The sequence below is a fragment of the Neomonachus schauinslandi genome, chromosome 6 (assembly GCF_002201575.2).
Source record: "Neomonachus schauinslandi chromosome 6, ASM220157v2, whole genome shotgun sequence".
NCBI classification, from domain to species: Eukaryota; Metazoa; Chordata; class Mammalia; order Carnivora; family Phocidae; genus Neomonachus; species Neomonachus schauinslandi.
In genome coordinates this window covers 98834683-98857613 of record NC_058408.1, presented here as the reverse complement: position 1 = coordinate 98857613, position 22931 = coordinate 98834683, and the positions used below count along the sequence as shown (strand labels likewise).

At 54.4% G+C, this 22931-nt stretch overlaps 1 protein-coding gene across 1 annotated transcript in view; it reads right to left on the bottom strand.

Moving 5' to 3' along the window:
* Nucleotides 1-478: 478 nt before the first annotated feature.
* The window catches only part of COL13A1 (collagen type XIII alpha 1 chain), a 142495-nt gene continuing 120042 nt past the window's right edge, over nt 479-22931 (bottom strand). The window contains exons 32-42 of the mRNA XM_044916211.1: nt 22464-22508; nt 20143-20184; nt 19236-19262; nt 18242-18322; nt 14911-14946; nt 12123-12176; nt 10964-11017; nt 10009-10044; nt 4852-4938; nt 954-992; nt 479-514 (exon numbers count right to left, since the gene is read on the bottom strand). Coding sequence (XP_044772146.1) covers nt 479-514; nt 954-992; nt 4852-4938; nt 10009-10044; nt 10964-11017; nt 12123-12176; nt 14911-14946; nt 18242-18322; nt 19236-19262; nt 20143-20184; nt 22464-22508 — 537 coding nt within the window. The remainder of the gene's footprint in view (nt 515-953; nt 993-4851; nt 4939-10008; nt 10045-10963; nt 11018-12122; nt 12177-14910; nt 14947-18241; nt 18323-19235; nt 19263-20142; nt 20185-22463; nt 22509-22931) is intronic.

The following is a 22931-nucleotide window of genomic DNA, read 5'->3' as shown; positions in this document are numbered from 1 at the left end:
GAACTAATGAGATTCTGGGCATTTAGCACAGAGGAGCTATCGTCTGATTGTAAGTGTGCGTCTGCCGTCACTGAGACAGGGCTAGATTAGCTAAGCACCAAGTCGTGGACATGCTGGGGTCTCCAGCCCCTTTATGAGGACAAACCAACAGCTGGAGACCATGGGGTGAGGGCTGTGAGACATCTCAGCGGGAGCAAAGTGGAGAGGGGCCGTGGAGGGAGGGTGAGCAGCACGTTAGGGCTTCTGGATTAGCAAACTGATGGCCCTCGTCAAGTTGAGGAGCCCTGTGCTTTGGGGGCCCTGGATGGGTGGGGTGATCTTGTGCAGGGGCATAGCCCTGTGGTGTCAGACAGTTTTAAGGATGGCAATGCCAAGGGCGAACAAATGAAAACTCACTGCTGGTAGGAATCCTGGGACCCCGGGAGGGGCTGGGCTGCAGGACTCGTGTGTGCAAACATGGAGCTCTGGCAGTTTGAGTTCAAGGGGAAGGGTAGAGTGGTGACCCGGCCAGTGTCTAGGAGGAGGTAGGGAAGCGATCAGAGTGTACAGTTTAAGCAACTCAGATTTCCTACATCTGGGTAAATGTCATCATGTGGCTTAATGGCTTAAATGACCTCGTGTGAACACTGAGAATAGCTACTGATAACTAATTTTAAAACGTGGTCTAGTAGTCCTTGGAGGAAAATGCTGTGGAAATTAACCACACAAAGCATAAAGATGTCAGCTGTGTGGCTACGTGGAAATTCCAGAAGCTGGGGTCTGTGGATGCCTTAAAAAGCATTTTAAAAAGTTCTCTAAGTGCATGCAGTGTGTGGGACGTTTAATGGGCACCCTGCCTTCGGGAGCGTTCCTTTCTCGACCCACGTCATTTGCAGAGAGGCCCAGGATGGAAATTGCACGTGCTTAATCACACTTGAGAAGGGGGGGCACCACAAACCGCTGGGCAGCCTTACCTTGTTCCAGCAGCCCTGGACTGGTAAACCGTCTTCACCCTATAGTGAGGAAGGAAGGCAGATGGCTCAGACTCCGAGACAGCCCCCCAAGCAGGCGGGACGGGGAGACAAGGGCCACAGACACTGCGGCAGCTGATCAGGATGCAGCCCACCTCTTGTCTCTTTCTCTTCTCTGCTGCAGGGCAGAACCTCGGAAGGGGCTGGGAAGCCAGCCAGGCGGACTTCCCATTGACTAGGGTCCCATGTAGTTGTAGGGCAAGGCCAAGAGGGGCTGCCCTAGCCTGCGGGGTCAGCTCTAGCCTGCCAAGGACAGCCCTAAGCCCCGCGGGTCTCTGCTCTGGCTGGACTGAGGGCTAGGTGCTCATGGGTAAGTCACTCTGCGCTTGGCGGCCTGTCTTTTCCTCTGTAAAACCTGGGAAGGCACGGCTGTATGAAATGGTCGCTATGGTGCCCCCAGCTCTCCTACTATCTCAGTTGCCTCTCTTCCTCAGCGGTAAGAGGAAGACGTCTAGGCAGGTCCATGTGATAATCAGTAAGGAGGAGGACGGGACACAACGGGGCAAGCCACCTCACAGGTATTGCCACGTGGTCCTGAGGTGCCTTCCGCAAGGCAACGCCGGCCTCTGGCACAGCCCTGGCCATCGTTGGGAATTTGGGGTGGGGGGGATGAAGTGGAGGATGGGATGCTGTGCGCCGTTTGTCTTCTTTGCTGGCGGGCCCCCTGCGGAGCACCTGAGTCTTCTTGGGGCCCGATGTCCCGGCTTCTCTGGCATACCCTTTGGGGAATCTGGAACTTTCGTGAGACAAAGTGGGGAGGGTGGGGCTGAACCGGGGCATAGATCTAGTTCTCAGTCCGTGTCTACTAGAACTGCAGCCCAGATTCTAGAATTCACAGTCCAGGGCACAGCAAGGATGGACACAGGGTTTCGGGGGGACCGGAGCAAGTGGTCAGCCCAGAGGCAGTTGAAGGGGAGCCTTCTGTGCCCCAGACCAATCTTAGCACCATGACAGGTGCCTAAACTGCTCACCTGACGTTCAGCAGGCAGCCGGCCTGACACGGAGGGCCGAAGAAGTCTAGTTACCTTGTGCTAAGATAGCTGCCCCTGTCCCCACGTCCACAACAACACAGCGCAGGAGACGGGGAGAAGAGCAACGGCGAGAAACACGGTTTGCATTAAGGACCAAATAAAGATGACCTTTGTTGTCCCCTCTGGGTCAGGGAGGGTCTGCAAGGGGAGGTGGGACACTCCAGAGCCTCATGAAGACCTTCTGCCCCCTTCCCCAGCCTGCCACGGTGCAACACTCCACATGACTCTGGAAGGGAGAGGAGCCTCCGCGGGCCACAGCGGTATTCCCATTGGCACATGAAGGTGGCGGGGCGGGGGGGGGGGGGGGGAGGGGTGGGGGGGGGTGCGGCGGGGGAGAGCAAGGCAGGCAGAAGGAGCGTGGGAGAGAGGTGGCTGGAGCTGCAGCGGGCGGGACTTGAGGCATTCAGACCGTGGGAGGTATGTGGCAGAGGGGAGACCTGGCTGGCGATTAGCGGAGGTCTCTGCAGGGGCCAGGGAGTCCCATGGTTGCATGCTTGGGTTCATGGGCCCGGGCGGTGGGGAAGTGGGGGCGGCGAGCAAGGGTGTCAGCAGTGGGGAAACAGGAAGCAAGCTACTCTGTGCTCTTCTTTTGTTGCGTGCACTGGTCCTAAAAAGTCTCTACACGAGGCTCTGTGGTCACCTCTCAGGGTCACAGAGCATATTTTCTTATAACTTTTTCCCTTCTCTGCAAATATAATTCCTGTGGGATCCTGGGGCGGGATTTGGGACCCGGAGTCCTCATCTGACTATTGCTTGTATAAAAATAGCTCCATGAACTCCAGAACTCCTGGGGACATTTAGGAAAGAAGGAACCTTTTAAGCCAATTGCCTTGGCATGAGGGGCCATCTTCTATTCTCCTTAAAGGGAGGTGAAAAGATAGCTGTGGGGGCGAGAGTGTCCCTGCCCCGAGGGGGCCGGGGGCCGGGGCCCAGCACGAGCTGCACTGTGGCCACTCCGCCAGGACATGCTTGGAGAGTATTCCTAAGTGCCTCCCTGACTCCTGTCTTCCCTTCCTCAATGACATTCCCAACCTTTCCATTCTCTTCCAGACTTGCTGGTGGTGAACCATCTAAAGATGGAAGGAAGAGAAGCCAAGGGAGGATTTTCTAGGGTCTTTCAGGGTTTGAGCAAAAGGGACGAGCCCTTTAGTCTCTAAAATCCTGCTCTTGGACTGTCCCCTAGTTCTGGTGGTACCACTGGGGCAGCGACCCCAGACCCAGCCTGGAGGAACGGGCAGGGTGGCCCCCTCCTCTACCTCCGTTCTAGAACTTCTCCCCGTGTTTATGAGCATGCCCATTGGTCCCCTGCCACCTCGCGAGATGGTAGAGTGGGAAGGGCTGTGGCACCGACTCAGGCATCTCATTCAAGTGTTTTGCCAGGTGCTCAGCAGATGCTTTTGCCGAACCAACTGCCGTGTGTGAAGGATGAGGAGCCGGGGTTGCTACAGGCCTGGCCAGAGAATCCACTTCCCTAGCTTTCTTTCTCGGGGTAGGATGGCTAGAAGCAGCTGTGAAAGGAGAACCATATGCAGCCAAAGCTGGCTTAGGGGGCGGACGGGACGGTTCACATGAAAGGGATGAGCTTTTGAAGCAGCTGTGGGAAGAAGCCAAGAAAACATCCTGGCAAACTTTGCATGCTCGAGGGGGCATGGCGGGAGCCCCTGAGGACCGGCCAGGGCAGGGTGACCCCTAGCGTCTACAGAGAGAAGGGGCAGGAGGCATGTGGGGGGGCGGTGTGTGGCCAGAGAGGCATGCAGGCGAGAACCACACACGTGCGGAAGCCCGAATCGGCCATGCAGGCAGGGGAGGGTGACGCCATACCAATGGGCATGGGGCATCCAGTCCGTCCAGCCCTGGTAACCCCGGCTCCCCTTTCTCTCCTTTAAAACCTCGGTGTCCCTGTTCACAAAACCAACCACGATGATTATTTAGGTCAAGGCTGGCCAGCTCCGACTGTGGAGTGGAGAGGCCCAGTCCCCCCCCAGCCAGGATGCAGGACCCTCGAGGCAGCTACAAGGAGGGCCACAATCCCAGCGGATTCCCACTTCCCAGATTCAACTTTTGTGCTCTCTCTGGCTTCCACGAGAGCTGCGCTTCGGAATGTGTACAGCCAGCCCCCTCTCCGTTTAAAGACTCGCTTGGAATAAACATGGATGAACTTCAAATTTAGCGTATCATAATTTTCAGAACCTTCAAACGGATTGTGAGGGCACTTGAGAAGCCCAGCTAATGTGCCACAAATCCTTCCTTATGAGCTTGTTTGGGGGCTCCTGGAGGGGCTCTGTCTACTGATTTTGGTCTATGGCTTCATAGGCTTTAGTTGCATGGCTAGTGGCCGTGGGAGGCTGTATATGAAGAGCCCCCTTTCTGGCCTTGGTCTACCCCGTCTGGGGCCTGGGGTCCTGCATCCTGACGGAGGATTCCAACAGCTTGAACTGCTGGCCACAGAGGTGGCCACGAAACGAAGAAGGCAAATGTGTGGCTCACAAATGCTACGCTGGCTTCCAGAGCTATCCTGGAGCGGAGGGCCGAGGCCTGCTCCAAGATCCCTTTCCTCGGGAACCGGGTTCTTGTTTCCACACATCAATTGTTCTGCGTCTTCAGAGGAAAGGGATTTGGCCAGAATGACTTGCAGCTGTGGTTTGAGGGTACCACCACCAGCAGAATTTTCCTGGCCAAGTGACAGGATAGATTTGATAGCATCAGTGTAGACATTCGCTCATCATCTTAGCTTATTTGCCTTCTTGGTTTCCAACTTGCAAACCTCAAGGAAAAAACCAGAACAATGCAAGTGATAAATGAAGACATACCAATGGGCAGGGGGCATCTAATCCAGGCGCTCCTTGGTCTCCCTTATCCCCTTTGGACCCTCTAGAGCCTTTCTTCCCCCTCTCCCCCTGTAAATAATGGTTTAGTCCAAGAGAAAAAAATAACATCAAAACTTTAGGATCATTCATGTGTTAAGGTTAGAAACAGAAAAAGGAAAAAAAAATTAAAGAGGGAAAATAGCGTGGCTTAAATAGGATATTCTTCCCAATAGGATTTGAGGTCAGCACCCATCCCCACCCGTCTATAAGCTGGGAACCTCGGCTAAAGCCAGTGGGCAGGGCGGCGGCGGAGGAAATCGAGGCCTGGGGGCTGGGAGCTAGTAGGGCTCAGAGCTGGAGGTAGAGGGAAATGTCGGAGGAAGCTACTCAGGGCCAGTTTTGCTAATTCTGAGCCCAGAGCGGGACTGGGATGAACAGGGGGACCTACTTCCTTCTCCTGGTGGGTCCATTTTTGAAAGACTTTGACCTGACAACTTTGGTCCCAATTGGTTTCCATTCCTTTGATATTCTATTAGGAGGCAGGATGATTTTATTTAGAGCCCTGGGGTGTGTGTGTGTGTATGCGTGCGTGCGTGTGAATGTGTGCACATATTGTGTGCACGTATGTGTGTATGAATGCGTGAGTGTGTGCTTGGGAATGTGTATACACGTGTGTGCATATACAAGTGTGTGCTTGTGCATGAGTGTACAAGCTCACACGTGTACGTGTGTGTCCAGAGCTCCTTGGGTGGCCCCTGGCTCTCTGATAGGTCCTCCCACTGTATGTGGGTCTCTGGTCTCTGGTCTGAATGAGAGGCAGCTAATTTGTATACAGACAAGTTGGTTCAAGGAAATCATTTGTTTCTGAAAAACTTCAGTAAGCATCATCTTTCTAAATCGAACCCCCTTCTGTATGTGTCGGGGTCACTCTCCATTTCAAGAAAGGCTACGGGGACTTCACAATGAATTTGAGTTTGGATTTTCCTATGTTGGGTCTCCTTATAAAGGGGCCAAATGTGCCCGTGGGGAGTCTTCTTGGGAACAGTTCTCCTCTGCTGCAGAAGGCTGTCTGTCTCATGCCGGGGGGCTTCCAGAATGCTCCTCAAGGTGGACAAGGCCTTGAAGGCAGGTAGCACAGGGATCAGAAGAAAGGCTTGGAGCCAGAGCGGGTCCCGCCTATGACCAGCAGTGTGTCTTTGGCAAGTTACTCAACCTCTCTGAGCCTCATTTTTCTTCACCTGTACCACATGGATAATAGCTCCTGCCTCAAAACTTTGTTGTGATGTCTTTGTGTACATTTAGTGGTGCCATTTAATGGTGGCAGAGAGTCCGTGCTCAGTAATGATAGCTGCTTCACCATGATTACTGTGGTGACAATGACTTCCCGCGAGCCTGTCCCAGAGCCAAGCCGGCTGCCCGTGGTTTGGCCCGGCACGTCTACCGTGTTCCCGTAGTGGCAGATTGCACGGCTCCTGGGGGTGCGGGGGGGCCAAGGACAAGAATGTTTCTTATGTTTCTCTGAATCTTTGGAAACGCCTCAAATTTCTTGATTCCAGAGGTTCCCTGTAATCGCCAGTGGATTGTTCTGAGTTTTCTAAAGTGCAGACGCTTCCTTGGAAAGTGATGTGTTCAGGAGGACACGTGTATAAGCGTATTAGGTGCCATCCCATTGGCTCTGAGCTATGCCCGCCGATGAGAACATGACGGCATGAACAGTCCCCGAGCAGTGGACCAGCAAAACCGCTAGCTGTTTGGATGGGAAGCCCCAGGGAAACTTTCTCAGCAAAGTGGTCCCTCTTTCTCCTCGGGTCAGGCCAGTGTAAAAGTGAACGCAGTTGCCTATGTCCAGGGGGTGAGCAAAACTCCCGAGGAGTTGGTGGGGGTGGAGTTCCAGGTCCCGGATGATTTGCCTTCAGGCAACAGAGGGTCGGCAGCGGTGGTCCTGACTTTCAGGGTGTGTAGCTTGCACTATGGGGAGGCAGGTCCTAAGGGCCCGAGAAATGGCTTTAAAGTGGGTGTCCTTCGAAGGTACTAGAGTACTAGCTTTACCTACAACCGCCCTGCCTCCCACCCCCAAAGAGTGACACAAAAGTGGCCCTGGTAAAGAAGGGATTGTAGGCGGGGAAAGGGCAAATAAAAGCTTTCTTTAAAAAATACAGATACAGAACTTGATTTCAGAGGAACTGAGTTGAAGCTGGGAGAGTGGAGGGGAAGGATGAGGGGGATGGGGTCTGGGGATGGGGCGAGCGCGTCTGCGCGAAGTACTGAAGGAGAGAAGGAAGGAAGAGTCCGGCCTAGACCAAAAGAGATAAGGGAGGGCGGAGAGGTAAGGAGGCCAGGGGGACCTGGCGGAGCAGGCCTCTCGCACACACAAGCACGCACACACACCCCAGCCGGGGCGTCTTGAAGAGTGACGGCAACCTCCCTGCATGCACGCAGACTTTCCAGTTGGCTGGCTTGCAGGCAGCTCCACCCCTGCACCCAGTTTTCCTGATGCCAAATGCCAAATTCATGCCACCCTTTATCTCCCCCTGCCCCGCCTTTTAAGTTGGCTCCACGTGGGACTTGAACTCACGACCCTGAGATGGAGACTGAGCTGAGATCAAGAGTTGGACACCTAACCGACTGAGCCACCCAGGTGCCCCTGGGGCACCCTTTATCTTGTGACAAACTCTTTCATCCTAAACGTGGCTCCTGTGCCAAATTCCCAGGGCTGTTAGAGGCTGGGAAGAGTGTCCCTTGTGACAAGGACAGGACATTCTTTCCACGGCCATGTGTGTTCCCTTAGAAAATGGTCTGTTTTGGGCTCTGGGCCTTAAGTGCTACTACAAGGACCTTCTTCCTTTCAGGAATGGAAAAGAGGCTCCAAGACCGTTGCCTGGTGGGACACAGAGAAGCGTAGTTTTAAGACGGGGGTCCCCGTTCACTGTAAGACGGAGCAACGGGCTTGCAGCGCGCCCACTTGGGCCTCTCTAACGGGCCCAGGCATGACATGCGGTGAAGTTCGAGAGCGGCCTCAGGCAGCCACCTTCTCATGCCTGGTGGGGGCCGGGGCTCGGAACACCTGCAGCTTCACCTTCACGAGCAATGGTGAGGCTTCTAACTAGAATGTCATTGAAGCCCCTCTGGTCTTTTCCCTTGACCAAAGCGTCACTATTCTGAGCTTCCAGGCCTCAGGAAAAAGAGCTGGCCGTGGCAAAGCGCCGACTCTGCGTAGAACTTCCTTTGTTTTGAAGGCTTTCTTACGAAGCCTTCACATCTCCTCCCAAGACGTCTGCTAGGGCCAGTGGTATTAAGAGGTCTGTTTGAAGAGGCGAGATGCAGGGGGCACTCTTCCAGGACATTCTGGTGTCTTGAGAGTCAGATCTCTCGAATGGAGGACACAAGCTGTTGCTTGATCCGCAAACCTGCTCTTTGGAACTAGTCAGTTGTTCTTTACGGGTTACCGGAAAGCGAGTTCGTGCAACCTGTTTTCTGGACTTGACCTTTACTAAGTGACATACTGCTAATTGACAGGTGGGGCAGGGGAAGGTTTGTAGAGCCTCAGGGAGGAGAAGTGGGGGAGAAATATTCTCCCGCTGATTCCTGGGGCCTCACTGGCTCATTCAACAACCCCAGAGCCTTGCCTCAGCGCCGCCCACCACCTGCCGCCCACCACCTGTGATAAGGGCATTGGCCTGCCCCACCTCCGCCTCCGAGGGGAACGTGATCATCTCTGGTTGTGCAGCCTTCGAATGGCTCACTGCTGCAAGCCAACTGAAAAAGTCATAAGAAATAGCTTAAAAGTATTAATTGAATATGCTAAAGACAACCAGAACACTTTAGAATTAAGTTAGAAAGGAGATTAGTATGCCAGCTAAGAGGTGGAATGATCAATTTTTTTTCTTTTTCTTTTTTCTTTTTTTTTGTGGCCTCAATTCTTTGATGGCACAGGAAGGAAGGTGGGCTTCCCCACCTGCCTTACCAGCCAGCACATTTCCGGAAGTAGGTCTGATAATTCCAGTGGTTTCTAGACTTGGTCTTCCATGGACAGTTTGGTAGGCGTCACTCTGCCTGCTTCCTCTTCTTTATAGAATATATGGAACAAATTGAGTTACTTTCGACCAGCTGCCAGGAAGGAGAACTTAGGGCTAAAGAAGAGTTCAATAAATATCTTAAATGGAAAAGACCGGAATTGGTGCAGGATATAAGCATACAGATTCTGGCACTTTCTATCCATGAACACGGTTATCAGTGTTCAAAGATCAGCTGGAGGACCTGGGATCTGGGAGCCACCTGTTCTGCCTCTAAAGCTCTGTGGGAGCTTGGTATATTTTGTCGTGGTCCTGGCCTGTCTCTCCCTCTGAGACCCTTGGACAACGTGACCCACTAGAAGATGCGCTGGGGCCTCTAACTGCTGTGGGTCACACTCTGGGGACCACTGTGATGAAGCAGCAGGCGAGACCTTCTGTGAACAGACCCACAGCTCATCTCTGGGTCCGAGGTGGTTAAAGGGTCCCTGCTGAGGTCAGATGTGGCCTGTGTCAGATACGTGGCATGTGTCCCATCCTACCACATGGCTGTGGGGGCCGTGGATGTTCAAGAGCTCTGTGTTGGTGATGATGGCAGAAACCAAAGGGACAGCAAAGGACCTCAGAAGGTACAATTCGTTTCATGGTCCTGCAGGCTCTTTCCAAGAGAAATAATGGCTGTGATCATTTTTTAAAGGGTTGGCTGCTTACAACAGAAGTGTGCTTGTGCTTGGAGCCGGAATTTATTTCTCTCTCACCAGTGGCCTGGGATGCCTGGGGAAACGAAATCTCAGAAGGCTACGACTAGGCAATGGTGGGTCTAAAAATACCATCGAGGGGTCCCTTAGCAGGGCACTGCAGAGAGTGGGCACGTGGCTCCCATGGCTGGACGACAATGTTAATCTGATGACCACTGTGGGATTCGGTCTTCCCTTGCCAGGTGGGAAAAAACCACGCTTCCATTTCAGGATCAGGCCCCAGGCTGCCTGCACGCTAGAGTAAGCCCTTTACTACAAAGCCTTTTAATTCTGGATGATTTACCAGGAAGAACTGTATTTGCCAATGTTGGGTCAGGAATCCCCAATTGATCATTCCACCACATCATGAAGACATTAGTAACCACAGCCAAAGTGCAAGGGCTCAGACTCACCCGGTTTCCTTTGTCTCCGGGTGGTCCATGTAAACCCTGCAATAAGTCACAGAAATGAAGACACGTTCATGAGAAAGGACAGGAGGGCCATCCAGGCCTTCCTTCCAGGCTCAGAAAGGTCTGATGCCTAATTCATCAGAGACAGGCTTAATTATCCCCGTTTTACAGAAGGGGACAAAGGGACTTGACCTCTAGACACATAATGAGTTATGGGCGCTCGCTCTGCAGCTGAGGCCCTGGCCTGTGGCCCTGTTCTTCCAGCTCACTCCTCCCGACAGGTGGCAGGTGCTGAGGACACGGTCTGTGCGCAGAGCAACTCTCCCGGCAGAAGAGGTGTTTGCGTGGCTCTCCCGCCAGACTCTTGCCAGAAAAGTGACCCCAAAGCTGCTCTTTTCAAGGTATAGGCTGTCCTCCATGACTTCAGCTAGGGAAGCAGCACCAGGCAAAGACTGGCTGGGGTTGGCCGGAGCAAAGTTGCTTGGGCAGCCACACATGGAGCTGGTGAACAGATGTACAACCTTCAAGTGGGTGGAAACAGTGGTCCTGGCTGCGTTAGGCCATCCACTTTTACAACAACACAGCAGGAAAACTGGGGAGGCAGTCCTGTCATGAAACATCTCCTTCTTGCATTATAATGATCTGGCTTTGCTTCTGCCCTTCCCCGATGGCCGTGCACATTCATCTGTGAGACCCCCCCCTGCATCCCTTCAGATGGTCCATGTGGCTGAGGACCTGGTACCCTAACAGGGCCCACGTGTGCCCAGGTTTGCCTCGAGCAGTGCCCAGCAGGGAGGTTCCACGACCACGTGGCTTTTGGCAGCTTCCTCTGTCCTAGAAATCAGCATTCTCGCTCGGCTCTGGATGTTTGCTCCAGGCTCTGGGTAGTCTGCCCTGGCAGGGCTTCTGCCGGGGGATAGCGATGGGGGACAGAAAGCTCCAGTCACATGACACTTACAGGAAGCCCAGCTGCTCCCGTTGGGCCTGTCATCCCCAGGTCGCCTTTGCTGCCCTGAAACAGGAGAAAGAAACCCCTGAGCTCCCCCTGATGTGGGAACCACCTTCCGCCCACCGTTTTCTGTTTCTGTAGGAAACCCCGGGAACCTCTCCGGTCCCTTCAAAGAGCCCTCTACGAAGCAAGGGCTCAGCGGAGGGTGTGACTGGTGTGGACTCCACCATGGCGGGGGGCTTGGAGGCCCCCCTCCCTCCAGCGGAGCCCATCCCCCAAGGCCCTCTGGAAAGACTGGACAGTGCCCTGAAGCTACCGGCTGGCCTCAGGCAGAAGCCGAGAGGGAAACAAGGAGCAGGAAATGAGCATGGACAGAGAAGAGGGGGGAGAGAGAAAAAGAGCTTTGCTTTTTTCTTTGAGGCCACAACTGTCACCCCTGAAAGCAGCCATCCTGGTCCCCAAAGTGGCTGTGATCTCGGGGAGGGACGTCTATGTCCCTCTTCAGAAGCTCCCCACCCTCTACACCCTCAGCCGTGTGGTCAGTGAGCGAAGGGGACGGAGCCTCCCCTGCGGCAAAAGGTCCACAGATGCCCCGCACAGGGTCTAGCGCCCCCACAGCCCTCTGGTGATCTCCCGCCCCAAATGTGCGGAACCTGGGGCCTGGCTGGGAAGAGCGGACCCGGATGGGATGGGCGGCCCTCTTCCTGCCCTGAGCCAAGTCCCCCAGCAGCACCGCACGCGCGCCCACTCCAGGGGAGACAGTGACTGTGGGAGCTGGCCTAACGCCCTGGCCTCCTGACTTCTTGGTGTTGCCTGGGATTTTCTTACACTACCTGGCACTCCGTTCCATGCTGTCTCCCTAAATCATCACGAAGCTTAGGTGTGTCTGCTCCCGGCAGCACCTGGGGCCTGGCCAGACGGAGCCTATGACCGACGCCAGGTGACCAGGAGCCGGGCACAGGAAGCTGTCCGTCTGTCCACTCATAGCGATAAAGTGAGCAACTCAGGCCGGCCGGCTCCCCCACAGGCTATTGTGAGGGTCACCGGGTGAGGCCACGGATGAGGTGCCTGCTGGGCTGGGGGAACGGGTTGGGACCGAGGACCTGCGGCTGGGTAGGGGCGCTGGACCCCTCCTGGTGTGCAGGGTCTCTGGCGACTGAGCACTCACCCTCTCGCCCTTTGGTCCCGCTGGGCCTGGGACTCCGATTGGTCCTGGAGTACCCTGGGGGGGGGGGGGGAAAGAAAGCAAAGGTGAGGGGCCTGATGTCGGTGGGGAGCGCCGGGGGGCCCGCCCGGCACTGGAGATGAGCAAGGTCCAAAGGCCCATTTTCAGGGTTGGCGAGGCCAGGCTCGTTCAAGGCAGTCATTGGACTGGGGCGTCTTCCTGTTTGGGGCAGGGGCCTCGGGCAGAGAGGCCTCCCCCTGCCTCAGAGCCAGATTTGAGGAGGGAAACCCTTTTGCTTTCCCACCAAGCTTGCCAAGGCTGAAAACGGTAGGAGAACTGCTGCTTCATTTGCTCCCTGAAGCGCTTGGCGGGGAGTGGGGAGGCCCTCGGGGTGGGGGCAGGGGCCGGCACCTGTTTGCTGTTGCAGCTCCACATGCAGGGGGGGGGCATGCCACAGAGACTGATGCAGATGCACACACACAGAGGCAGGCGCGGGGGGTCATTCAGCCACTGCTCACCCCACCCGCCCCAGCGCGGGCCACCCTGGCCTTCAGCCTCTGTCCCCGCGCCGTGGCCCTACGGGGCAGGCCGGACCGGAGAGTGATGGGTGCGCTTCCGGTGTCTGCGGGCACTGGCCTGGCAGCGAGGGGCGTCCCACCGCTCCGGACTCAGGGCTCCGGGGGAGCCGGGGCAGCTGGAGCCTTCAGCTTAGAGGCGGGGCGGGGCTGGCTATGGCACACTTAAGCACAGATGTGCTTTCCCAGGTCCCCATTGTCCACCCCGACTAGAAGGAGGTCTGTATTTCAGGTCTATATTGCTCTGCCTCCGTGTTTAGGCTTCCTGCTCAGACGAGGCCCTGAGGATGTGGGGCTGGCAGGTGGGCAGTTCCCGTGCTGCCCCGGGCTCGAGCAAGTGGGGAAACACTGATTTATGTTATGAGAAAAAAAGAAAGAGCCATAAGACGTCCTCCGTGCCCCCTCTGCAGCTACGAGGGAAGACTATGGGGTGTCAGAAATGAGAGCGGCCTGATCAGGGTCATGGCTGAGGACAGCGCTGCAGGGTCACTGGCCGGCTTCAAGTCCAGCCTCGAAGGCCTATCAATGCTGAGATATTGGAGAAGCTTCTTGGCTTTCTGACGGTCCGTTTCCCTCCCCTGTAAAAGGGGGATGATGACACGAGTGTTTGCTTTCGAGGCCGCTGCCCGGCTGAAATGGATGAACGCACCTCACGCATTTGGCACTGGTAAATGTTAGTATTCGCAGGGCAGGGTTATTCCTCCCATAAAACTTTTCCTTTAAGGTTGTGATGTTGATTTAATGAGAAAAATACAACCTGAGGTCCAAAGGGGACAGAATCTATGACTTTGCCCTGCTCCCCTCTGTCCAGCAAGAATGGAGGACAGTTTTGGATTCTCTGATTCCAGCCACAGATCATCCCCCTAGCCCTGACCGGCCACCTGGGGAAGGCACGCTAGGTGTGAGGAGGGTGCATAGGGACGGACTCGGGCAGGGGGGAGCACAGCCCAGAACAGAGGTCTAGTCTCTGAATGGGAGAATCTACAGTGTCGCCTCCACAAACGCGTGGTGGGGAGGGGCTCTGGAAAGGATGTGGCCTTGGGCAAGGCCCGTCACCTCCTGTGCTTTCTGAGGGCACATGCCATAGGATGAGGCTCTGAGTGGGGCTCCTCTTGGTCCTTCCCCTCTCAAAGCTCTAGGCTTCCGTTGGCATCAGTTGCGGATCCTCTCCGCCTCCAGGCCTGTCCTCCCCTCCATAAACGGAACCTTCCAAATTCATCTTCCCCCCGAGTGTCATCCCAGCCAGCTCCTTAGAACCTTGTCGTCTGGGCCTCAAAACTGTCCCACAAGGGCCAAGCTGGGACTCCCTGGCTGGTGGGGGCTGAGCACACACACAGCTCTGGTTATGGCTCGTGGGCAGGGAAGTCCAGCCGCCTGGCCCTGGATGGTCAGTGATCCCTAGACCCTGGGAAGGTGCCAGGCTTCAGTGGGAATGCCACTTCCCTAAAGACCTCACGAGGCATTCTGGGAGGGGCCTGGAAGGTGGACAGGAGAGGAGAGACTCTTTTGCTGATGCTTCAGTTGTTTGTCACCATAAGAAGGGCCAGGTGCTTTCTAGTCATGAGTAGGTGATGCCTGTTTTCTGGAATCAGAAAGAATGGAGAAAGAGGGGACCCAAGTGTTCCTCCTTTGCTCTGCATAAACCCCTTGTTGAGTTGCGGGGCAGCCGGGGCACCACAGGAAGCAGGGTCACGTGCCCGCAGAGCACCGAGCTGGGACCGTCCCATATGATCCTAGATGCTACACCTGGCCTCACCCCAGTACATACCAGAGGGGGCTGCACAGGACTAGGAAGCCCTTGTGGGCAGACAGGAGATGGACAGAGCTCACAGCATGAAGACAACACAGCACGACGGGTACATACAGACACTGTTGTGCTTGGTGGGCACGAGTCGTGGTCCCAGCCCCTGGGGCTGGGCTCCCAGGCCTCACTCAGCCCTCCACCCCATGTCCAGTGGTCAGGAGACCCAGATTTGAGGACCCTGGGTCCATACGATGGCCAGGGGAATTCAGAGGAAGGCCACCCATCTTTGGTCAAGAGGCCTGAAGAAGTATTTCTGAACTGGGCATAGATGGTACATTTCTGGTGTTGGTGATGGGATAAGGCAGGACTCACTGGGAAAACGAGGCCACAGCGGGACAGGGACAGACAAGAGGGGTCACAGGCCGGGGGTGGGGTGGGGCGGGCTGAGGGGTAACGGAGAAGTGACACTCACCGGTGGCCCAGGCCTGCCGTCCAAACCTGAAGCTCCCTGGATGAAGGGAACATGTTTGACCGAAAGAAGGGGAGGGGAGGAACGGGAGGGAGAAAAAGGGACCGGGGGAGGGAAGAGGTGAGTGAAGCCGTGACTCCGGACAGACACAAATGCTGGTCATCAAACAACACGGGAGAAATAAGCTTAGGAGGACAGGTGATGGTATTCACACGGAAACCAACAAAAACGGACACCGAGTGGCAGTGTGGCCGGCTGCCGAGGAGGCCTGTGGCGAGCAGTGCAGATGGCCCTTCTCATCCTCTGTGTCCCCTGCCCCCCTCTCTCCTGGTAGCGCCTCCCAGAAATCCCTCTGCCAAGGGGTTGCAGTGCTCTGGGGAAAGGGATGCAGAAAGAGAATTCATGGAAAGGTGTCTGGAACCAGAGGGAGGGCCTCCTTCCCAGGACGGGTCTCCCTGCAGCGGGACAAGCCTACGTGAAGGGTGGGTTGTCTTCCCAGCCTTTCTTTGCACGGCTGTGGAGACGGGCCAGGCTGGGGAACCCCGAGGAAATCAGTACTGAGTTATAGCACCTGGCTTGGGAACGTGGGTAGAAGCTGGCCCGCTTCTGCTCTGGGGGTGGCAGGGGGAAGGCCCTCGGATGTTAGTCCTCCCGATGCCTGACCTTTCTCTGGCACTGCGTGGTTTGCAAAGCTCAGCAAAAACGCAATCCATTCCTGTTCTCCCAGACAGGGGCCCTTTTAGGGCAAGAGGCTTTGGGGGCAGCTGACTGGGACAGAGGTCTAAGGCCACGTATGCCCTGGAGTAAACTGGCTGGTGGGTGGGATGCTAAGACCCACTTGCTATGCAGCATCCAGTGATACATGAGGTGCGAGTAGGTGCTCTTGCTCCAAAGCTGGGCTGGGAAGCTGCCCCCAAGACACACCTAGGAGACCCAGAGGGAAATTTATCTAATGATTGCCATGCGACAAACCAGAGAGAAGGCAGTGGGGACACTCTAGCCCAGTAAGGACTGAGTTCTTAAAAACGGCTACCAGCTGAGCCTCAGAAATGAGCCTAGGCTTCAGGATTTTAAAGGTGGGGGAATGCCCCCAGGCAAGGGAGGACAGGGAAAAAGGTGTTGGGTAGTAGGATCCTCCAGGGCCTCCCTTCTCAGATTTAGGACCACAAACTTCTGGGATGATCCTGACTCATGGCCTAGAGAGCTGAGGTTCTCCACCCCACGGCATCATCAGCATTTCCTGAGGGGAGAGGGGGAGCGTAAAATAATAGAGATGCTTGGGCCTTCCCCCACCCCAATTCAACCAGAGTCTCCAAGAGTGAGGCCAGGGTAATGACTTGTTTGAAAAGCTCCAGGCAACTCCAGTGTGTAGCCAGCACTGAGAACCACTTCCGTAGGGCCAACAGGAAGAATTCCATAGGATGTTCTGGAAAAACAGGCTGCTACTCTATGGCATAAACTATGGAGGTGAAGCTGAAAATCAGAACTTCAACTAAATATCCACAAACTTTGTCTACGCAGTACCAATACCCAAGATCTTGAGACATCTGGAGCAGGGGGCACGGACTGGTGGTTTTCAGGCCATGTGCAGGCCACTGACATATTTGGTTTGGTCTGCGGAGTTGCAAGTAATTTTGATTTAATGTTAGAAAATGGGGAGACTTCCACATAAAATGCCAGATGTCCAGCTTCCTTGGAAAAATGAGACCATCTGGAAGTACTGGGCCCTCATTCCCCCAAACGACAGTTAGCTGAACGGAGGAGGGACTGCTCTCCTTAAGAAGGGATGCATGGCCTCCAGCGTGCCCCAGTCCCCACCACTCCCTCTTGCCTCTCTGAAGTCCCCATTCGTTGCCATATGTGGAGGTGCTGTGTTGTTTTCTTAAGCTAGCAAAAGTATTTCTCTGTACCCATGTCTCTACTGAAAGTTGACAACTTAAAGACAGACTGGGCACTTTTGTCTTTCCTCTGGCACTTTCTTTGTTTATATAACTTGTTTGGTCTCTGCGCCATTTGCATTTCGACCCCAGACTAAATTCTCCAGCATGCACGAGGGCCTTGGGGCCCTGAAGGTGGACAAGGGGAGATTTGTGGTTGAGTGCGGGCAGGAAGGCTCTTTTCTAGTGAGGAGTACTTAAACATTCTGGACACAGCTGAAGACATGGGAAAATGTCTGTTAAAGTCATCAGTTCCCTGTAGTCTGTCAGGCACATCAGCGCCTTACATGTCCTACATCTGATGCACTAATGAGGGTGTCATCATACCTATTGCTTTTGCTGTTTGGTTGCTGTGATTATATTAACCAGACCTTCAAGCTCTGCCAAGCTGGGGTAATTGGGCTTCTCTTTGTTCTTCTGCTCTTTATGGCTTCCCAGGGTGGGAACTGGCCTCGTGCCCAGGACAGAGGAAGCCCCAGTGGCTGGAAAGAGCCCCTTTGCAAGGCGATGGCCTCAGCAAAGGAGCGGCCTCTGGCATGGCCTAACCACTGACTTCATATGTGACCTCAAGTGACTCTCTCTTCTCTGGGCCCATCAGTAAAATGAGTAGATGGATCCGTGACGTCCATTCCAGCTTTCGAAAACCAAGCCACAAAGAGTGCCAGCCCCACTGGGGGGTGAGGGAGGAGGAAGCCCAGGGCTCCAGGGTGGGTGTTAGAGGGCATGCACCTGGACATAGGGGAGGCAGTGATGAGGCCAGGAGCCCACTGGAGCTTGGGGCAAAAGATTCACCCAGGCCAGGCCCCCACATCTGGAAATGTAGATGCCTCCCGAGCAGCACCTCGCCCCCACCTGGGGTCTGATCTCAGGGCAGGCTGAGATGAGAGATCTGAGTGGCCTTAGCCTGCTGGGACCAGAGAATCTGCCTTTGTACAAGCTTTTCTGCTGTAGCCAGTGCTGAAGATAGGGAAATAGGTGGGAGTTGGAGAACATTTCACCATCTTGTTGCTCCCAGGACCTCCAAGCTTGGCTCCCATTAAGGGCAGATTTTTATTGCCTCCGAATCAGGCACATGTAGGGCCTGAGGCTGTTCTCAGGCCACTTGAGGATCTCCAGCTGGGGGCTCCTTGGGTGGGGGGCCCTGTCTTATTTAGCTCTGCATTCCTTCCGACACCCAGGTCGGGACCTGGCCCAGAGGAAGCCCTCGGGAAGGGAACTAGAGTCTACAGTCTTGCCCAGGTAGGAAAGCAAAACCACACGGAGTGTTCTGGAATGCTCAGAACTTTAGAACCCCCAGTTTTGCAGCAGCCTTCTCCCAGGGTCCTGCACGCCACCCCAGCCTCCTCAGGACCACCCAGCTAGGCTCCTCACAGGCTTGCTGGCTCTGAGATACTTACGGGTAATCCCAGCGGCCCTCGATCTCCTTTCTCTCCCTGGACACCCTTCTCTCCTTTTGCTCCGTCTAGTCCTGCTTCCCCCTGAAGGAAAGGGAGGGGGGAGATCACACAAGGGTATGTCTCAGACAACTCGTTCTTGCATCCTGGGATCCTGGAGATAGGGGTGGGTTGGGGAGATGGGGGCAGGTAGAGGATGCAGGAAGGAGGGGGCAGAGGTGGCTGGCCCACGGATGGAGACTCTAAGAATCCTTGAATTCCTAGCCTGGTTCTACCTCCATTAGACTCCTCGGTATCCCTGTGGTAACTGTGAGGTCCCCAAAGGAAAAGGGGATGGGTGGAGCAGAGAAAGACCCACAGGGCAGTTCCAGGTCAGGCTGGGGCAGAAGTGACCATTTGTAGAGCAGGAAAACTGGGGCCCTGCAGAGATTGGCTGGCAGGTGCCTGGAATGCCAGCATGGGAGCTCTGAGGCTCCCCAACTAATTGGGACAAAAAATTGCCCAACAGTCTCTTGAGGAATATTGGGGGGGCACGGGACAATATGCCATCAGTCCCAAGGCCCTCTTACCCAGCTGAAATGCTTTTGAAGGGGGAGATTGGGAGACCCCCCCCAGGCCAGAGACCAATGGGCTTGGACCCATGGAGGGGGCCCACACTACACCCCTCCCTGTCTCCACCCTACTTCAGGGTGAGTGAAAGGTCTGGCGCAGGTTACTTGAAAAAGGATTTCCTCCTTTGCTAAGAATCCAACCCGTTACTCATAGGGTGGATTAATGGATGGGAAAATTCTAAATCGGAAGCCTGCTCAGTGTCAATAATGGATGTTAAAAGGACTTCCTTCTCTCCTGGTTGTAGCCACTGGCCAGTGTCAACACGATTCCATTTAGGAAAGGGACTGGCTGGGCCACCTGTCGCCGAAGGACTTTCCTTCTTTTCGGCCCTCTCTGACACTGCCCCTTCCCCCACCCCAGCACCTGTCACATGACCTCTTCTTACCTTTGGTCCAGGAACACCTTGGAGCCCCTGCGTTTGGAATCAAAACAAGGCACATCAGAAATGCATTTCTAGGTAAGTCAAAAACACCTCGTCCGCAAGTTGGACCACAAAAGCGCAAGGGCCTGGGGTCCCTGCCCAGGGGAAGTGGAGGGAATGCTAAGGGGGTTTGTGCTTGGGGCTCCCTCGGGTGGAGTCTGAGCCAGGTCTCCCCAACCAGGGACTGACTGTGTCTCTGTGACCCCCACAGCTGACCTAGAGCCTCATGAAAGGAAGATGCAGAAGGAACACAGCAAGGGTTGATTAGATTTATGGATGCGAAGTGCTTGGAGCAGTGTCGGGCACGTAAGAAGTCTCGGTAAATGCTGGCTGCCATTGTTCTTACTACTACTTCTGCCAATGACAATGGGTGACACAGTGCCGTGGGCCTGGGAACCCTGCAAAGGAAGGACCAGCCTCTATTGGTTTAGGATGCTTAGGGGCCCTATAAAAGCCCCATCTTTTCACCTGTCACCTGCAAAGGCCAATCCAGTGGGGCTGGTTTTACATCACTTTCCATCTTAATCCAGATGTTTTTGCTGCTGGTTAGCAGGAAGGAGGAAGGGGGAGAGCAGGCATCTGATAGCAAAGGGCAGAGCTTAGTGACAGAGGGACTCCTGCGGGGTGGTGGAACCAGACCCCGCGGCTGCCATGCCAGTCAACTGTTTCCAGGAGAGCCGGCAATGCCCAGTCTCTTTGGTGTCATTGACATGGTGCCAGTTTAACATGGGAGGGCAAAGGAGTAGGGAGGGGCTCGTGGATGAGAAAATCCCACCCTGGGAGGAAGAGGTGACAGCAACTGCCAGGGGGGAGGGGATGGTAGGGACCCAGTCACAGTGGGCTGAAATGCTGACAAGCCCTCCCCACTTACCGGAGGTCCGGGGGGCCCCTCTGGCCCTGGAGGCCCAGGAACCTAGAATCCAAAGGGAGATGGTTAGCCCACCCCCTGTTACACTCCAAGTGGCCTCCCCTTCTGACATGGCCCACGGTCCAAGCCAGAGGGGGACAGAACTGCCCAGCATGTGGTCTCCCCAAAGAAGGCTGCGAACAGGGCGGAAACTCATAGCAACTCATTAACCTGCACAATGTTGGAAAAAAAAAACAACAAAACCCCACATATTGCCAGGAAATGCTATCAAAAAGTCTAGACTTCCAGATTTTCTTGAAAAAAAAAAAAAGAAAGAAAGAAAGAAAAGAGAAAAACCTGGCAGCAGTAGGCCCTTGTTCATGCATGGCCATAATTGCCTGGAACTGAATAAAACCTTTCCCCTCCAGGTGGGGCATGAAATCTTCAGATTACCCCAGTCCCCACCACTCCCTATTGTCTGTGACCTGGAACTTTGCATTCATTTGTTGTGTGCCTGGCATTTGAACTTGAGACCTTTGGCTTACAGGAGCAGAGATTGGTTATATGGAATGGGGGGAGGCTGAGCAGCTTTTGAAAATGTCCCTCAAGTCCCCTCGGGTTTGTAACAGAGACTGCTGGTCTCTGCTTCTCTTTAATTAAAGGCAGGAGGGAGGCAGGAGGGAGGCCTGCCTGCTTCTTTCTGAGCTGGTCACCCCATCTCAACTTTGGGGCTCTTCTTGCCTTCTCGGGGTTCAAATCCCACAGAGTATGGCCAGAGTGGTGACCCCTCTGTCAGGCCACCAAAGAGGAGCCCCTGAACTTGGGCAGGCCGGGTCCCTCTCATGTCTCTCAGATCCATGGACTTCTCAGCTCAATCTCTGGAAACTCCATATTCTTTTCTTAAAAAGTTCACTGCTTTCTTTCTCTACTATAAATAAGTGATTCATGTATCCTGATTGTGGTGGTAGCTACACAGACCTACGAATGTATTAAATAAAATTCACAGACCTATACACACCCCCCCAAAAGTCAATTTTACTGTACGATAATTTTGAAAATAAAAAAACTTAAAGTAATAACAGACCCATTAAAATATTTTGTAAATTAAAGGGAATTGAAAGAATGGAAAGAATAAGTACATGAATACTCCTAATATTCTGCTTTACTTCCTTCCACTCTTTTTTTGATGCATAAAATGTACATAAATATATGTCCATGCTTAACAATGATTTTTTATATATAATTTGATTCTCTGCTGTTTTGCATTTAACCCAAAACCCGGTTTTCTTTTTTTTTCTTTTTTTTTTTTTTTTTGCATGTTCCGCACAAGCCTCCTTTCCATGTCTCGACTGAGCGGCACAAAATGAGTTACTCCCCGGCTAGGGCCTGGAGCCGGGCTTGGCACAAGGAACGCTCCCAAACACAGGGACTATTATACCATTAGTATTATTACCATAAGTTATTGAATCATTTCCTTCTTGTTAGAAACGTAGCCTGTTTCCAATTTTTACTTCCTTCTGGAAGGAACATTTCTGTGTGTGTAATGCTTTTCCTGAATCTCGGAGCATTTTATCAGGAGGCCATCCGTCTCTAACTCAGGAACATACCATCTCATCAAGTTCGCTTCCCTGAGTGTGGGCGGGCCCTGGTGACACTGAAGGTGACCTCTCCGGGGGCTGCGCAGCCTTGGTGGTCCCTCCCCTGGCTCTGTCTGTATGGCACAGGAACTCCCACCAAGCATCCTCTCCCTCACGTGATGCTGAACTCTGTTGCTTTCCGGGCTCTTTCCCTGATATGCCCCAAATATGCCTGATTCTCTCTCATCTTATGAGAACCTGGCCTCCATCCCCAGGACCTCTCTCCCCACTGCTCTCTCCTCTTCCCTTCACCAGCACACCTCTCAGAGTAGAATGCGTCTCTCTGGAAAGCTTACTTCTTGAGCTTCCAGGCAAACTCCTACACAGTCTTCAAGATCCTGCTCAAAGGACCCATCTTCTAGGATGCTCACCCAGCTCCTGGAACGGCTCACCATTCTAGCACTTGCTGCTGGGGACCGTTCACTGCACAGAGGAGGTTCTGTTTCTTTTCCTACCTCCAGACTCTAGCACCGGGAAGGAAACACAGCGGGTGCTCTGTGAACACCAGTGGGGGTACTGCGCCCCGGGGCTCCGAGGCCGGGCTACCAGGCTCAGTGAATGTTCGGCTTCTTGCTCGCTCCCCATGTCAGGCACCTGTGCCTTTCCTTCTAGAGCACGGAAATGCAGGGCGTCCTGGAAGGACTGGGGGCTGACGAGGTCCCTGTCAAATACCCCCCATGACACAGAAGGCCAAGCCGCACAACCTACCTCCGCTCCTGGCTCCCCCTTCTCCCCGGGCTCTCCTTTCTCTCCCTGTGGGCACAAAACACCATATGCTGTGGGTGCGGGCACTCGGGGGCGCTGGGCACAGGGACACCCTCACATCTGTGACAAACTAGACCGGGACTAGACGAGGCCGAGGTGTCGTCAAGGACCACCTCGGAGGGTGAGGGGACAGTCAGCCTGCAGTATGAAGACTGGGCAGGGGGCCCAAGATTACAGTCTTCGGGGATCTGAGGTCCCAGTACGTGGGAGGAGAGGCTGATATCGTGTGTGGACCCTGCGGTGACCTGTGACCTGTTTCTAACCAATAGAATATGTCTTATGGCCCAGGTGATGGGATGTCATTCCTGTGATTATGTTACAGGCTCATGTTACAAATTATAACGTGCCTACGTTCAGGTTATCTCACACACACACACACACACACACACACACACACACACACACACACAC